General features: G+C 46.3%; 1 protein-coding gene across 1 annotated transcript; it reads right to left on the minus strand.

Annotated features, from left to right (window-relative positions):
* Positions 1-214: 214 nt before the first annotated feature.
* On the minus strand, positions 215-2196 carry LOC123102729 (uncharacterized). The gene is made up of 2 exons (XM_044524156.1): positions 1807-2196; positions 215-1620 (listed from the first exon to the last, which is right to left on the minus strand). Exon 2 carries the CDS (start codon positions 1561-1563, stop codon positions 394-396), a length of 1170 nt encoding a protein of 389 aa, XP_044380091.1. The 5' UTR covers positions 1564-1620; positions 1807-2196; the 3' UTR covers positions 215-393.
* Positions 2197-17927: the final 15731 nt, after the last annotated feature.

The following is a 17927-nucleotide window of genomic DNA, read 5'->3' on the forward strand; positions in this document are numbered from 1 at the left end:
TATGTCGCATCCAACCCCCGACAATGTGATTGACCGTAACTATTATTTTACAGGTCTTTGTTTTTTTTTCCTCTTAAAAAGCATATACAGGATAATGTAGTGTAATGAGCGGCTATAGCCGCCCCATGCGCCGGAATTTTAGCCGGCCAACCGGCGCTCTAGCTGTGGCCTTTGGACAAGGGGTTAAGATTACAAGACGCTGAAGATGAAGTGATTCCATGCAATCATCGAACATATAATTTCTTTTATAAATTTACAAAATGCTTAGAGAAAACATCAACTTTTGCTTTCAACTCTGCCTGATTGAACTAGCAGAAACAGCGGATGTCATCACTCTAGAATCAACCCAAGGACAAACAAAACGAAACATTGGTGCAGTGCGGCTGCTGAACCCTACTTTCCAATCTTGGAGATGAGAGATTCAAAAGCCCCAACCAGGGACTTGACCCTGCTCCTCCTGCTCTTGGCCAGCTTGCTCGCCGTCTCCTCGATCAGGTTGTTAGACAGCCTCCGGCTCTTCTTCCTCTCCAGCGTCTTTTGGTGCCTCAGCGTCAACTCCGGCACCACGAAGCCCGCGTGTGCGCCGCCGGACAGGCCGCTCCCTCGCCTCCGCAGGCTCCTGGCCCTGAGCTGGATGCCGCCGCTGGACTCCTCGCCGGCTGCTCTCCCCTTTCTGAACCTGAGCCGCGTGGGCTTCTCTTGTTCGGATGGGAGGACGGGTGCCGTGCTGCTCTTGGAGCGCAGCTTGAAGGTGGCCGAGTTATTGGTCGCTTGTCGGGTGAACGGGAAGCGCACCGATCGGCTGCTGATGCTCATGCTCTTGGCCCTCCGATGTGCCCTGCTTGATTCAGCAATGGCAGCACGCTCTTCTTGGTCAGGAGTGTAGAGTGACTTCCCCTGCTTAACATCACCAGTTGTGTCACCCTGGACAATTTCCTTGTTTTCGACGGGCAGTGTCATGGGTTTCTTCGCTTTCGGTGGCTTTACACTCTCTGTTCTCTTGCCAGCCTCCTTCTTGTCAGCGGCGGCTTGAGGCTTCTTGATGGAGGCCTTCCCGGTGAGCGTCGACCTGACGGTCTTAGCCAGCCTCTTGTTCAGTGATTCGGTTGGGTTCTTGACAGGAGTCTCCGGATGGGTGGTCTTGGCAAATGGTGTTTTCCCCTTCATCACATCCCTCTTCTTCTTCCTCCCATCAGGTTGTTGATGAGATGGTCCATCGGCAGGAGCAGGAGCTGGCACTGCGTCATAGGCCACGATGTCCTTCCACTCAACAACAATCTCGCTCCCACCGGCCGGCGTATCGGCCTTGTCGGGTTTGCTGAAATCTACGACACGCCTACGTGACACCGACCGTACCTTGACCAGCCTTCTCTTTTGGTTCTGGTCATCCGAAGCTGATGGCTGCTGCTTCTTCCGGGGTTTGGGTTGGGTCCTTGGAGCTTCCTGTTTCTCCACGAACGCGTGATGGCCGCCGTGCTTGCACGCATCGTGGCACGACCCGGTCGATGGCCGAAGATAGTTGGGGACGGGCTTGGCGCCGCCTTTTCCAGTCATGACCTCCATCGGTGACAATTGATTCCCTCCCTCGATCCAGCTGATTTCTAATTCAGTAGACTCAATCTGAAACAGAGTGCTAGTATTAGGTGAGCAGCTAACTAGTACGTATGCACGACGCAGTTGATGAGAAAATACAAGCACGACTGCTTGATTATTAGGGCCAAAAAGGTATCCCTAATTTCCGTGAACCAACAGGCCGTGTCACCAAAAGAAGCTAGTAGAAATCAAGCAGGGACAGCAAGAACTCACCGATGCCCGCTTCACTCGCCGCGCTCCATTCTTCTGGACCAAAGCCAGAAACAAATAGCAAAATCCTGCTAAGAAGAAGAAGAAGAAGAAGAAGAAGAAGAAGAAGAAGAAGAAGAAGAAGAGGCTGTTCTTGTTGATTTCTCGGTGGACTGGTCAAGCGGGCCTGGTGCTAGCGCAGGTCAGAACACGCCGGTGAGGCGTATATGTAGGTCTACCATGCGCATGTGGTAGGAGACGATCGGGCCAAGGAAAGGAGATGAATTGATGGTGTCGGTGTTGGTGGTAGCTGAGCTTCATAATTCCTCCTTTAACTAATGTGCTTGAGACTCGAACAAGGAAGGAAGGAGCTTGTTCAACCAGAACCAGGCGAGGGAGGAGGCGGTCAAATACGGCGGGAGCAAGTGCTTGATTGGATCCATTTGAATATGACGTGGGAAAAGGTTAGGCGGGTTCTGTTCTGACTACTAGTCTTCAGGACCCCACACGCAAGTCCCACCTTAGAAAACTCTGCCCGGTTTCAATTTTCGATAAAGACCATTTTTATTGACTCAAAATGTAGCAATCAATCGGATACAAAACATGTTGAGTATCATCCGGCCTCTACATAACTAAAATGCACACAACTAAACAAAAATAAACTAAAAGAAGATAAAAAAAGCGACATATCTACAACAGCAGGATCATATAGGACCGACACTATGCTAGGTCGAAGGAGGTGGTGCACCAATCCGGAGATTATGCTGTCACCCATGCTGGGTGAAGACCTCAAACCGCGTACGCACTGCCTTGAACAATGTTTGATACATTGTTCGGTGTAGTGTAGACCACGTACAAATCAAGTGTGTACAGCGGAAAACAACCTGCAAAGGAGAGGTGTTTTTGCCCTCGAAAATCAAATCATTTCCACATAGTCAGAGAGTGTTTTGAACCTATTTGAAATTCCGTCCAACCAATGACCAAAAATATTAGCAACACTTGTGGGCGGATATAAACTGGACGCTATTTGGATGACTGACCATGCTGAACACGCAAACTTGCATTGAAAAAAGAGGTGTTTGATTGTCTCTCATGAGTATGAAAACTACACTTCTTACTTTCGTGCCAATTGCGATGGGAAGATTGTCTGTGGTTAGCACAACTCCTCTTCGAAGATACCACATGAAGATTTTAACTTTTAGTGGAATTTTCATCGTCCAAATTTTCTTGTTATTATCCACTGGGACCTCTGAATGCGTGAGCGCATGGTATATAGAGTCAACTGTGAAGGACCCAGATGTAGTGAGGTTCCAGCGAAACACGTCCCGTCCATGTGTCAGGTTAATCGACTCCAATTGAGATAATAGATTTTGCCATGACATAAGACGAGGGCCAATCAAATCCCGCCTAAAAGAAATATTCGGCGGGAATGAACTAAGCACCTGCACTAGAGTATCATGCTTATCACGAACAATGCGGTACAAAGCTAGATATTGTTCTCGGAGGCTGGCATTGCCTAGCCTGTTGTCCTCCCAGAAACGAATCTCTGGCCCATCTTTTATCGCGAAGGATCCAAAGCAGAAAAGGTTTTTCTTTGCCACCATTAGACCAGCCCAAAAGTGTGAGTCACCAGGTTTCCAATAGGCCCGTGACACAACTTTTTGGCCTAGATACTTATTACACAACAGGGCTTGCCAAACGCCATCCTCAGTAAGTAGTTTGAACAACCATTTACTAAGTAAGGCATCATTCCTGACCTGAAGGTCATGAATGCCAAGTCCATCTTGGTCTTTCGGCCTAGAAACCACGCTCCATTTGGCAAGCCTATATTTTTTCTTTTCACTGTCCCCTCGCCAAAAGAATCTGGATCTGAAATAATCCAGCCTCTGCAAGACCACTTTTTGGGAGTTGGAGAAAAAGATCATATAGAGAACCATATTTGTGAGGATCAAGTTGATTAAGACCAGTCGTCCTCCAACGAAGAGCAACTTGCCTTTCCAGCTGCTCAACCGTTTCTCTAAGCGCTACTCTACATGTTTCCACTTCGCTTTCCAAGGCCGCACCACCACACGCTCATGGCAGCGAACACAACAACCATATGGTTCTCAGTTTGAGGGTGCACCACCTAGGAACCCACATGCCTCGACGACTTCCTCACCTGCTATTCGCAATCAAGATAAGAGGCCATCAGCTACAGCAGGAGTATCCTCTGCTCCACCTCCGGAAAAGAGTTCTACACGCATCAGCGACATTCGATGCCACAAGTGCAAAGGAAGAGGTCATATTTCTTCGGAATGTCCAAGCAAACGAACTATGATAATCAATGAACGAGGTGAATGGGAGTCTGAAAGTGACCCTGAAGGTGGCAATAATGAAGTGGAAGAGGAGCGAGGTTGGGAAGTAGGAGGAACTATTTTATCTCACGAAGAACTTCATGGTGAAGCTTTGGTTGTATGTCGTCCACTTAATGCCCAAGTTGTGGAGGGGGAAAAGGGGCAGCGACATAATCTTTTCCACACTCGTCGCCTTATCAACTCAAACATATGTCGAGTGATTGTTGATAGTGGCAGCTGCAACAATATTGCAAGCACGGAGATGGTCGAGAAGCTTCAATTGCAAACAAAACGACACCCACATCCATACCGCATGCAATGGTTGAATGATTGTGGCGCAATTAAGGTGATTAGCAACGTGCGAATACCAATTTCAGTAGGGACATATCAAGATGATGTTGAGTGTGATATGGTGCCGATGCATGCTTGTCACTTGCTTCTTGGACGACCGTGGTTGCATGACCGTGATGTGCAAATCAGCGAGCGTGCGAATCGCTTATGTTTTGTCCATAGAGGAGAAAAGTTCACTTGGCTGCCCATGACACCTGAGGAAGTCTATCTTGATGAGATGCAAAGAAAAAGGAAAGAAAAAGGGTGAGAGTGATCATACACAACGAGTGAGCCACCAACATAGTGAGGGAGTGTTTCCACATCCAAAAGCTCCACAGCCAAATATGACCAAGCCCCGGGAAAAAGAGGGATTAGTTATGACAGCTAGGAAAAGGGATATGGGGGAATTGAGAGAACCTAATACTCCATTCTTTGTACTCCTGTACAAGGAAACTTTCTTGGCTGCTAACGATTTACCCTCAACTCTTCCTACTGTTGTTCTTTATCTTTTGCAGGAGTATGAGGATGTGTTTCCCAAGGAGGTACCACCTAGTTTGCCACCGAAGCGGGGCATTGAGCACCAAATCGACTTGGTTCCGGGCGCCCCACTACCAAACCGGCCAGCGTATCGAGCAAACCCAGAGGATATGAAGGAAATTGAGAGGCAAGTAGAAGATCTTCTTAACAGAGGGTATGTAAGGGAAAGTCTTTCTCCTTGTGATGTTCCCATAATTTTAGTTCCAAAGAAAGATGGTACCATGCGCATGTGCACTGATTGTAGATCCGTTAACAACATAACTATGAGATATTGGCACCCTATTCCTAGGCTCGATGACATGCTTGATGAACTTTGTGGCTCCACCATATTTTCTAAAATTGATTTGCGAAGTGGTTACCACCAAATAAGAATGAAAGAGGGTGACGAATGGAAAACTACTTTTAAGACAAAATTTGGCTTGTATGAATGGTTGGTTATGCCTTTTGGATTAACGAATGCACCTAGTACTTTCATGAGATTGATGAATCATGTCCTTAGATCCTTCGTTGGAAAATTTGTAGTGGTTTACTTTGATGATATATTGATTTATAGCAAAACTTTGGAGGATCATGTTGTACATATAAAATGTGTGCTTGCTGTCCTACGGGAGGAAAAGTTGTATGCTAACGTGGAAAAGCGCACATTTTGCACTAACAAGGTTGTGTTTCTTGGCTTTGTTGTTTCAGCAAAAGGTGTGGAGGTCAATGAAGAGAAGATCAAGGCTATTCATGAGTGGATGGCTCCATAAAATGTGAGCCAAGTACATAGCTTCCTCGGACTTGCCGGTTTCTACCGCCGGGTTGTGAAGGATTTCAGCACCTTTGCTGCACCCATGAATGAGTTAACGAAGAAAGACACTCCATTCCAATGGGGTGATGCCCAAGACAAGTCCTTCCAAGAACTGAAGATGAGATTAACATCAGCCCCATTGCTTTCACTTCCTGATTTTGGTAAGACATTTGAGATTAAATGTGATGCAAGTGGTGTTGGCATTGGTGGAGTACTCATGCAAGAAGGTAAACCCATCGCCTATTTTAGTGAGAAGCTTAATGGTCCAACTCTTAATTATTATGTCTATGATAAAGAATTGTATGCACTTGTTCGATCTTTGGAAACATGGCAGCATTACTTGTGGCCAAAAGAGTTTGTAATACATTCTGACCATGAATCTTTAAAACATCTAAAGGGCCAACTAAAACTGAACCATAGACATGCAAAATGAAGTGAGTTCATAGAGTCTTTTCCTTATATTGTCAAGTACAAGAAAGGGAAGGATAACGTTGTTGCCGATGCATTGTCTAGGCATCACATTTTACTTTCCCAATTTGATGTTAAAATCCTTGGTTTAGAAAGAATCAAAGAATTGTATGCTACCGACTCATACTTTGTTGAACCATTTTCAAAGTGTAACAAGGGAAAAGGATGGGAGAAGTTTCACTTGCATGATGGATTTCTATTTCAAGCTAACAAATTGTTCATCCCAGGTTGTTCTGTTTGTTTGTTGCTCTTGCAGGAGGCTCACGCTGGTGGTCTCATGGGATATTTTGGAGCCAAGAAAACTGAAAGGGTGCGCATTGATCAGTTCTTTTGGCCACGCATAAGATGTGATGTGGAACGCTACATGATGAGATGCGAGATTTTTCACAAAGCTAAGTCCCGCTTGAATCCTCATGGTTTATATACTCCTCTATCTATCCCGAATACTTCGTGGGAAGATATTTCTATAGATTTTGTTCTTGGTTTACCACGGACTAAGAGGGGGAGTGACTCGGTGTTTGTGGTAGTTGATCGTTTTAGCAAAATGGCACATTTTATCCCATGTCATAAGAGCAATGATGCTTCACACATTGCTGATCTATTTTTCAGGGAAGTTGTGCGACTACATGGAGTACCACGCAAGATTGTGTCAGACCGTGACACCAAATTTCTGAGCTACTTTTGGAAGACCTTATGGGGAAAACTCGGCACCAAGCTCCTATTTTCCATGACATGCCACCCACAAACTGATGGACAGACTGAAGTTGTCAACCGGACATTGTCCATGATGCTGCGAGCAGTCCTGAAGAAGAATTTGAAGATGTGGAAAGATTGCCTACCTCATGTAGAGTTCGCTATAACAGGGCGGTACATTTGACCACTAAATTTTGGCCATTTGAACTTGTTCATGGCTTCAAACCTATTGCTCCCATCGATCTTTTGCCTTTACCACTGTAGGAACGAACTAGCCTTGGTGCCAGTAAGCGTGCTGATTTCGTTAAGAAACTTCATGCCCAGGCAAAGGAGAACATTGAGAAAATGACTGGACACTATGCAAAGCGGGTAAACAAGACCAGGAAGAAGCTGGTGTTCGAGCAAGGCGATTTGGTATGGGTACACCTTCAGAAGGACCGTTTTCCTGAGCAACGCAAGTGCAAGTTGCAGCCACGCAGTGATGGACCATTTGCGGTGCTCGAGTGAATCAACGACAATGCTTACAAGATCGATCTTCCAGAAGAATATGGTGTTAGCCCAACTTTCAATGTCTCCGATCTTTCCCCATACTTTGGGTCTTTAGAGTCGAGGACGACTCCTTCTCAAGAGGGGGAGGATGATGAGGACATCCCAACCATGGGCACCACACCACCAACCATCAACGGTCCAATCACAAGAAGTCGCGCAATGCAAATACATGATCAGGTTAATGCTAACTTAAGTCTATCATTTGACCTTGAAAACATGGTTGTGCTTTCACCTCCTTTGTTGTTGGTTGAACTCAGGTGCGATGTCGAAGAAGGCCAAACACATTTTAGTCCGTGCAAAACAATGTTTTACGGCGAGGAAACAAAGTTAGGAATTCATGAAGAACGAGTTGTCTGCTGAAGAAACATTGTTCCGATTCTGACGAAACAATGTTTTGCACGAGTTTGGATATCCCAACTTGCGAAAGGTTTCCAGAACTCGAGTTTTCTGCTGAAGGAAACATTGTTCGACCCCAGTGAACAATGTTTGGTCGGGAAGTGCCAACCACCTCCAACAACATTTTTCCAGAAGCTACCTCATTAAGTCTTGAAGCCATTTAGTCAAACAAAGATGGTTCACTTTCACACCTAAGCTGGTTCCAGAAGCTAGTTCTCTTTCACACCTATCCAGGGGGGTTGTCCCGATTATAAATAGGCTAGCTCTTCCCTTCGTTGGGGACTTTTCGCCATTTCTATCAAAGACCAAAGACATAGACTCCTCCTGAGATTGGAGAGCTCTTGTTATCCTTATTCTCGCGATTCCTTGAGAAATTGCTCCTAATTCGTGCTCCACGACTAGATCGTGTTGTTTGTGTTAGAGTTCATGGTTTCCCTTGCGGATTGCACCTATCCCGTGCTCCACGACTTGAGCGTGGTTGTGTGGGGTAGTATTGCGGGTTGTGGATCGGCGAATGTTCGGATTGCAAGCTTCGGTGAGAATCCTCCTCGTCGGGTCATAATCTCTCATTTTCCATTTTTCGGCTGCTTGCAGCTAGTTACCCCCATCCATTTATCGATCCTACACCGTGAAGATCGGACCTCCCCTTGAACTCCCTCTTCTTCGAAGACGGGGTCGCATCACCAGTGCTTGTTATCCCTTACAACATGCCTCCGAATGTCTGCACCAAAGAATCAAACTACATGATGGCCTTGCTCATCCCAGGTGCAAAAAGTCCTGGAAAGGATTTTGATTTATTCATGGAGCCTCCTGTGGAGGAACTTTAACAGCTATGGAGGGGTGTTCTCACTCGAGACCTATATAGCAACCCATCAGCTGATTTCTTTCTGCGTGCTGTTATAATTTGGTGCATCCATGATTATCCGGCTTTGGGCACTATGTCAGGGTGAACGACACATGGTTACAATGCATGTGTTCACTGTGACAGGAATTCGCTATCATATGCAATACTTAGCAAGATCTGTTACATTGGACACCATCGTTTCCTTGCCAAGGACAAGCCACGTCCTACAAAATACCGAAGACATGTGTTCAATGCAAAGCATGAAAATCATGATGCGCCAAAGAGGCTCACCGCCAATGAGTTGCAAGTGGAATTAGAGAAGGTCAGGCATATTACGCCAGGAAACCATCCTGGTAATGGTAGCAGGAAAATGAAGCATGGCAGGGCAGAAGAGAGATTATTGTTTACCCGCAGGTCCACTTTGTGGGACTTGGAGTATTGGAAAGATTTGGATCTGCGACATAATCTTGATGTGATGCACATCGAGAAAATATATGTGACAGCATTATCCGCACACTTCTTAATATTGAAGGCAAGATGAAAGATACCTTAAAATCTAGGATTGATTTGACACACCTGGGTATTAGACAGGATTTGCAGGTGCAAGATGAAGGTAAACCACAGGATATGGCACGAGCTGTGTACGTCTTGAACAAGGTAAAAAGAAAAGAATTCTGAAAGGTCCTGTCATGTGTGAGATTCCCACATGGATTTGCTTCCAACCTAGAAAGGAGAGTCAGTGCAGATGGAAACAAGGTACAAGGGTTGAAAACTCATGACTGCCACATCCTACTTCAAAGGGTTTTACCTGTTATCCTTAGAGGATTGGGCCGCCCTGACTTATACAGAGCAGTTGCAGAGTTGGGACAATTCTTTAGGGAACTCTGCAGTAGAAATATCAGGGTAGATGCTTTGGAGCACCTTAGAGACAAGATACCAACTATCCTATGCAACCTTGAGAAGATATATCCTCCAGCCTTCTTTGATGTGATGGTGCATTTGGCTGTTCATCTACCTGATGAGGCACTACTTAGAGGTCCAGTACAGTATGGCTGGATGTACCCTATTGAAAGGTGGCTAGGCACTTTCAAGGGCTATGTTAGGAACAGAGCTAGACCCGAGGGTTCCATTGCAGAGGCCTACATTGCTACATAAGCGTTGACTTTCTGCTCAAAATACATTGAATCAGCTTAGCAAAGAGGTGGGTGAAGACAATCCCGGGCTTAATGTTTTTGATTATTCTGTTCGAGTTACAGGGAAGAGTCGACAAGAGGACAAACCTAAATATTTGGACAAAATGGTTTGGTGTTGAATAACTGTTCTGAGATACTACCTTATATCAAGTAAGTGCTAAGTACTGCAGCTTATACATCATAATCTACTAAACTTGCAGCACATTCTTATATATTTAGATGTTTGACGCGATCACTATGTTGTGCAACATCTACAAAAAGGAGTTACTGCCACAAAATCCAAGCAACATTGACAAACTGGTTATGGCAGGATTTGCGAAATGGTTCAAGATCCATGTAAGCTTTTGAATTGCACTGTTAGTTTTTTTTAATATATTGAGTACATAAGATGACCAGCTTGTCTATTTTGTAACCATAGGTTAAGAAGATGCGGGAGGATGGGCAGGCAGTTGATGATGCCCTTTCTCACTAGCAATGGGTCATGATACTCCGGTAAGACATTATGAATCTTGCGTTGTTGGAGATGTGCGCTACAACACCCTTGCACACGACGAAGGCAGGAAGACACAAAACAGTGCCATCATGAGCACGGATATGTATGACAGAGAGACAACTGAAATGTATACTAACATAACAGACATTGTTCAGTTGCAGTATATCTCCAGTTTCGAGGATCATCGGTGTGTGGTTCTGTTGTGTTGTCATTGGTATAACCTATTTTCCAGAGCTGATGATTATTTCAAATCCATCAATGTCAAGGCGGCGTACCATACCAACGAGCTTTTTATGTTGGCAAATCAAGCAACACAAATATTTTTCTTGGAAGACACATTTGCACGTAGTGATGACTGGAGAGTATTGAAAAGGTTTGAGTAGAGGAATTCGTTTAATGAAGTTGCATAATAAGATGATGCTTACATTGCTCCTGATGTACAAGATTCCACAGATGTTCCTAATATCTTTGAGAACCATCACGTCAATGACGCTAGCGAAAAGATTACCTTTCGTGAGGTGGTATACAAGAGTTGATCAAGAAGAAGCCAACGTTAGAGGACATTTGTAACACCCCGCATGTAACCTGCCATATTTGTATTCCAACTCTTGCCATTTCCGGCACTAAGTTATGATTTTCTCGTTGTCGGGTTTTTGTCTTCGTGTTGTTTTGTCTTTGTCATGCATCTCATATCATGTCATCATGTGCATCGCATTTGCATACGTGTTCGTCTCATGTATCCGAGCATTTTCCTCGTTGTCCGTTTTGCATTCCGGCGCTCCTATGCCCTCCGGTGTCCCTTTCTACCTCTTTTCGTGTGTGGGTATTAAACGTTTTCGGATTTGACCGAGACTTGTCATGTGGCCTTGGTATAGTACCGGTAGACCGCCTGTCTAGTTTCGTGCCATTTAGACTTCGTTTGATACTCCAACGGTTAACCGAGGAACCGAAAAGGCCTCGTGTGTGTTGCAGCCCAACACCCCTCCAAAGTGACCCAAAACCCACCAAAACCCCCTCCATCATCTAGATCGTTCGATCACGATCGCGTGGCCGAAAACCGTGCTCAATTTGAAGCCTCCTAGCTCCTCCTACCTATAAAAAAGTCCCTCCACCGAAATTTCCAGATCCAATCCTACCCTAACCCTAGCCCCCTTCGTCCTCAGCGCGCCGGACACGTTCGGGCGCACCGGACACACCGCCGCCGCAAATCAGCCGCTGCCACATGGCGAGCGCCACCGCCCCGCGCCACCAGCCTGGCGAGCCCGCGGGAGGCCCTCCCCGGCCCGAAGCGCGCGCTGCCCGCGTCTTCTCCGCGCGCCGCCCGAGCCGCCCCGCTCCGGCCGCCGCACCACTGCCTCCTCGACTCGCGCCTTCGCGCCGGCGACCGTTGCTCCGGCCGCTCCGCCGCGGCCACCTCGCCGCCCGACATCGGCGACCGCCCCGGCAAGCTCCTCCACCTCGCCGCCCGAGCTCCGGCGACCTCTCCGCCTCTCCCTCGTCTCCGGCGCTGCTCCGACACAAGTCCGGCGACGACTCCGGCTGGCGAACCTCGATCTCCGCGCAGCTACAGGAACCCTAGATCTGAGATCTGGATCGGGTTGACTTTTGCCTCCGTTTCAATATATTTTTGCATATGTTCATCGCATCATATCTCTGCACCCGTGGCTCCGTTTCAGGCGTGTAGCATATCAAAATGTTCGTCTCGGCGAGTACTTCATTTCATCTCATTGCATTATGTTCATTCGAGCTCATCTTGATGCCCTAAATGCTGTTGCAAGAGTGCTAGTTTCTGTTAGTTTCAGATTCATATCAGTAATTGGACTTTTGTCATTTTTGCCATGATTGATGTGTGCCTCCTATGATCTTGAGCTCTACATGAGTTTTGAAGTATGCCATGCCATCTTTACAAGGGTGTATGCCATGTATTTTTGTGATCTCTGTGGTGACTAGCACAAACATGCAAAGTAGCTCTCATAATGTTGCTGATTTCAGGGACTTAGAAATATAAGTCTTTGCCCTGTTAATATTTTTATGCCATGTATTCATGTTGCTACAGGGTGATCCATGCCTCTTTTGAGCATGATCAGTAAGGATGTTTTGTAGATATTGTGGTGCTCTATCCATCCGTGTCTTTGTTTGAAATTATGGAGCACCCTAGCTTGACTCAGTCGACCTCTACTTTTGCTATAAAATGTTCCTGGCAGAATGTTTACGTGTTCAGCATTTTTGCCGAGCTTGTTGTAGTTGATCCATGCATGCTATGTTGATGTTCTTGCCATGTTTAGCTTCTATGCCATGTCTACTTGCTGGGTGTATGCTTAGTTTATCATGCAATGCCTTGTGGTGAGTGCATTGAGCTCGTAAACATACCTACTTAATATCTGTTTTGCCATGTTCTAGTTTTCTACCAAGTCTGAATCTGTTAACGATAATTGGTATGTTCACATGGTTGTCATTGTATTTTCTGATCCCTTTTGGCTTGTGGTCAGTAAGGGACTTTTGTTGTATGCTTTGAGTAACTTCATGCCATGCCTTGCTTTGCCATGATATGTTCCTGTAGCATGTTGTTTTCGTACTCTAAACATTGCTTCCTGATGTTAAATTCCTGACATGTTATTTTCACTAAGTCTGTAACCTGATATCTTTTGCTCTTTTGCCATGCTTGTTTGAACCTGCTATTGAGTGAATTAGTCGTAGCTCAGTGTTCATCTTTTGTCAAGCATCTTGAGTGGATCCCTTCCATGTATTTTGTTGCTATGTTAGAGTGCTGTAGCTTGTTGTTCTTGATGCATCTAGATGGCCGCGTGCTGTTAATCGCAGATCGGTGCCATATTTGTTTTGCTTGCCATTTGCAAACCGTGCATCCGATTCTGGTGATCTTTATATCGATTTCGACCGAAATCATCTCATCTTTCTAGTGGAACTCTTGGTTTTCCAAGTTGAGGCCAGGTTCAATCTTTCCTTTCCGAAACATGCATATGCATCGCATATCGCATCCCGCATATCATACCATGTTTTGCATCATGTTGCTTGTGCATTGCATGTGGTTGATTGTGTATCCCTTTGCTTGTGTTCTTGATTTGGGTAGAGCCGGGAGACGAGTACGTGATCGAGGAGTCCGTTGAGTAAGTTTACGAGGATCAAGCTAACATCAACTCGGTGAACTTTGCAGGCAAGATGACCATACCCTCGAAATCACTTCTATCTTTGCTTGCTAGATGCTCGCTCTATTGCTATGCCTATGCTACGATACCTACAATTTGCTTATCCTGCCTCCCATATTGCCATGTCAAACCTCTAACCCACCTTGTCCTAGCAAACCGTTGTTTGGCTATGTTACCGCTTTGCTCAGCCCCTCTTATAACATTGTTAGTTGCAGGTGAAGATTGGAGTTTGTTCCTTGTTGGAACATGTTTTTGTTGGGATATCACTATTATATCTTGTCTATTTTAATGCACCTATATACTTGGTAAAGGGTGGAAGGCTCGACCTTATGCCTGGTGTTTTGTTCCACTCTTGCCGCCCTAGTTTCTGTCATACCGGTGTTATGTTCCTTGATTTTGCGTTCCTTACATGGTTGGGTTATAATGGGAACCCCTTGACAGTTTGCCTTGAATAAAACTCCTCCAGCAAGGCCCAACCTTGGTTTTACCATTTGCCACCTAGCCTCTTTTTCCCTTGGGTTCCGCGGACTCAAGGGTCATCTTTATTTAAACCCCCGGGCCAGTGCTCCTCTGAGTGTTGGTCCAAAACAGAGCCACTTGCAGCGCCACTTGCAGCGCCACCTTGGGGAAACCGAGGGTTGGTTTTAGTTGTACGTAGTGTTCATCTGGTGTGCCCTGAGAACGAGATATGTGCAGCTCCTATCGGGATTTGTTGGCACATCGGGTGGTCTTGCTGGACTTGTTTTACCATTGTCGAGATGTCTTGTAACCGGGATTCCGAGTCTGATTGGATTGTCTTGGGAGAAGGAATATCCTTAGTTGACCATGAGAGCCTGTGATGGGCTAAGTTGGGACACCCCCGCAGGGATTTGATCTTTCGAAAGCCGTGCCCGCGGTTATGGGCAGATGGGAATTTGTTAATGTCCGGTTGTAGAAAACCACAACCTTAACTTAATTAAAATGAATCAACAGAGTGTGTGGACGTGATGGTCTCTTTTCGGCGGAGTCTAGGAAGAGAACACGGTCTCGAGTTATGCTTGATCACAGGTTGTTCTATGATCACTTCTTGATCATAGTTTATCGATCGTGCCTTTGCCTTCTCTTCTCGCTCTCTTTTGCGTATGTTAGCCACCATATATGCTAGTCGCTTGCTGCAGCTCCACCTTATACCTTTTACCCTTCCAAAACCAGATGCAGGGACCGACGATACCGCTTCAGGTGATTCGACTGAGCTCAAGTGGGAGTTCGATGAGGACTCAGGACAACACTACGTTTCCTTTCCAGACGATGAGTAGTGGTGCCCAGTTGGGGCGATCGGGAACTTTGTTGCATTTGGGGTTGTTCTTTATTTTGGTTCCGTAGTCGGACCTTGATTGTATCTGGATGAATTTAATGATATTTATGCTATTGTGTGACGTGGCGAGTGTAAGCCAACTATGTATCTCTTTTCCCTTATTCATTACATGGGTTGTTGTGAAGATTACCTCACTTGCGACATTGCTTACAATGCGGTTATGCCTCTAAGTCGTGCTTCGACACGTGGGAGATATAGCTGCATCGTGGGCGTTACAAGTTGGTATCAAAGCCTTCCCCGACCTTAGGAGCCCCCTGCTTGATCGAATCGCTGGCGTTGTTGAGTCTAGAAAAATGTTTTGAGTCATTTAGGATTATATATATCGGAGAGTAGGATTCTTTTTACTCCTCAGTCCCTTCGTCGCTCTGGTGAGGCATCCTGACGTAGAGTTTTGACTCTTCTCTTCTCAAATTTCACTAAAAAAATTTAGGATCACGCGGGTATCTTGGAATAATTCCGATGGTTTTGTGACGAGAACATTGTTCTTGGTGCCTCCTGACATTTAGGGGTTGTGGCAGTGTCCCAGGGAGTTGAGCTCCGAGGTGTTGTCGTCACAATTTTATCGTTGCAATTCTGGAATACCTGAGTTTCACCGACATCGAAAATCTCTTTTATGCAGTTGTTGGTGAGATAACCTCGACACCACCTAGTACTGGGGCGGGAGTTCGAGAGTATCGTCATAACTCGTATAATGGATGCTTTTCGAAGGATGAGGTAAATGATTTCCGAAGGTTTCTTGGTTATGTGTTGAAGAATGGATACAGCTGGATGTAGGATTTGCTAGCTTTGGGTGAGATATTATGCTTCCCCTGTATCCCCAACACCTGATTGCATAACCGGAAAGGTTCGTGAGTTTCATAGGTGGGAATTCATGTAGCTCTAGTATTTCTTCCGCGGATATTTGGTTTGTGATTGGGTAATCCTTAATTACCAAGTATTTGTTCTTGTCCGTACCTTGTTGTTTTATTCTTCTACCTCTATCTAAGTGGCTTCTCAATTTATGGAAGTGTGACCATTTCAATTGGAATGCATTCGTTCATTTTGTTCGGATGTTGAGACTATATGTTGCAATTTCGATCCATTTGATTCAGCTTGAATATATGTCTGTCAAGATGCTAACAGATGTCACCCTCTTCAGGATGGCTCCTCCAACGCGTCAGAATCCTGAACCGCCACCACCACCTCCACCTCCGGAGGCATGGCAAGCTGTGATGGCCGCTACCAATGCAAACACGTAGCTGATCATGCAAATATTGCAAGAGCGTAACCAAGGGAACTGTCGGTGTCAAAACCGGGGGATCTCGGGTAGGGGGTCCCGAACTATGCGTCTAGCCCGGATGGTAACAGGAGGCAAGGGACACGAAGTTTTACCCAGGTTCGGGCCCTCTTAATGGAGGTAAAACCCTACGTCCTGCTTGATTAATATTGAAGATATGGGTGTTACAAGAGTAGATCTACCACGAGATCAGAGAGGCTAAACCCTAGAAGCTAGCCTACGGTATGATTGTATGTTGTGATTGTTGTCCTACGGACTAAAGCCCTCCGGTTTATATAGACACCGGAGAGGGTTAGGGTTACACAAGGTCGGTTACAAAGGAGGAGATATCCATATATGTATTGCCTAGCTTGCCTTCCACACCAAGTAGAGTCCCATCCGGACACGAGACGAAGTCTTCAATCTTGTATCTTCATAGTCTAACAGTCCGGCCAATGGAGATAGTCCGGCTGTCCGGAGACCCCCTAATCTAGGACTCCCTCAGTAGCCCCTGAACCAGGCTTCAATGACGATGAGTCCGGCGCGTAGTTGTCTTCGGCATTGCAAGGCGGGTTCCTTCTCCGAATACATTACAGAAGAAGTTGAATACGAGGATAGTGTCCGAACCTACAAAACAAATTCCACATTCCACCGCAGAGAGAATAACGTTTTCACAAATCTAATCCGGTAGCTTGTTTTGGCAACATGACGTTATGTCATGGCCCGGTGATTATTCGAACTGTTTCTTTTAACCAGCTCCACACATAACGCGAGGCGGTTTCTTGACACGTCTTGCCAAAGCGGAGATCGTGTTCCCCTGATTACGGGATTCTCATTAATGTGGTTCGTGGGTAACCCAACCGTGTCTAGGACTCCTAGATTATAGCTAAGTCCAAAACGGCTACGGAGAGGACTCTTGATATTCACCCTCTTTATAAGGGGACAAGGTCTTTGATTTTTCTCTCTCGTGCTCAACCAAACCCTTCCCCCGCCTCGAGTTCTAACACCCAAAGCCCAGGTTAGGTGCTCCGGATCTTCAATCATGTCTGGATCCAGCCTTCAAGGCCGATGGATGCCCTCCTCCGTGACGGAAGAGGACATTAAGAAGTTGAGGGAGGCTAGATACCTGACCGCCGAGGTTTTGCATCGGCTGCCTGCCCGAGGGCAGGTCGTCCCTACTCCCGAACCCAACGAGAACGTTGTGTTCGTCTCCCACTTCCTCCGAGGTCTAGGCCTCACTCTGGATCCCTTCGTCAGGGGCTTGATGTTCTATTACAGGCTAGATTTCCATGACCTAGCTCCAGATTCCTTTCTCCGCATCACGACATTTATTGTCGTGTGTGAGGCCTTCCTCCGTGTGACCCCTCACTTTGGCCTGTGGCTCAAGACCTTTGAAGTACAATCGAAGGTGATCGAGGGGCAGCATGCAGCGTGCGGAGGTGCATCAATAGGTAAGATGGTAGGAGCTCCATGGCCGAAAGGTTCTGTCCCAAAGGTATCCGAATTATGGCAATGGGAGTGGTTCTACGTCACGGTCCCCAGAAGTGCCAAGTGGGCGGCCGCCCCCGCTTTCCGCCCGGGCCCCCCACCACAACTGATGTCATGGATTAGCAGGGGCCTGAGCTGGGGTCCAGCCAAGGACGTGCCTATACTGCAAAGCCGCGTCAGAGATCTCTACGAGGGAGATTTTAACTTGGTTGCGGTAATACAAGTTATGCTGGTTCGTCAAGTCCAGCCATGCAAACG

The sequence above is a fragment of the Triticum aestivum genome, chromosome 5A, assembly GCF_018294505.1.
Source record: "Triticum aestivum cultivar Chinese Spring chromosome 5A, IWGSC CS RefSeq v2.1, whole genome shotgun sequence".
NCBI classification, from domain to species: domain Eukaryota; kingdom Viridiplantae; phylum Streptophyta; class Magnoliopsida; order Poales; family Poaceae; genus Triticum; species Triticum aestivum.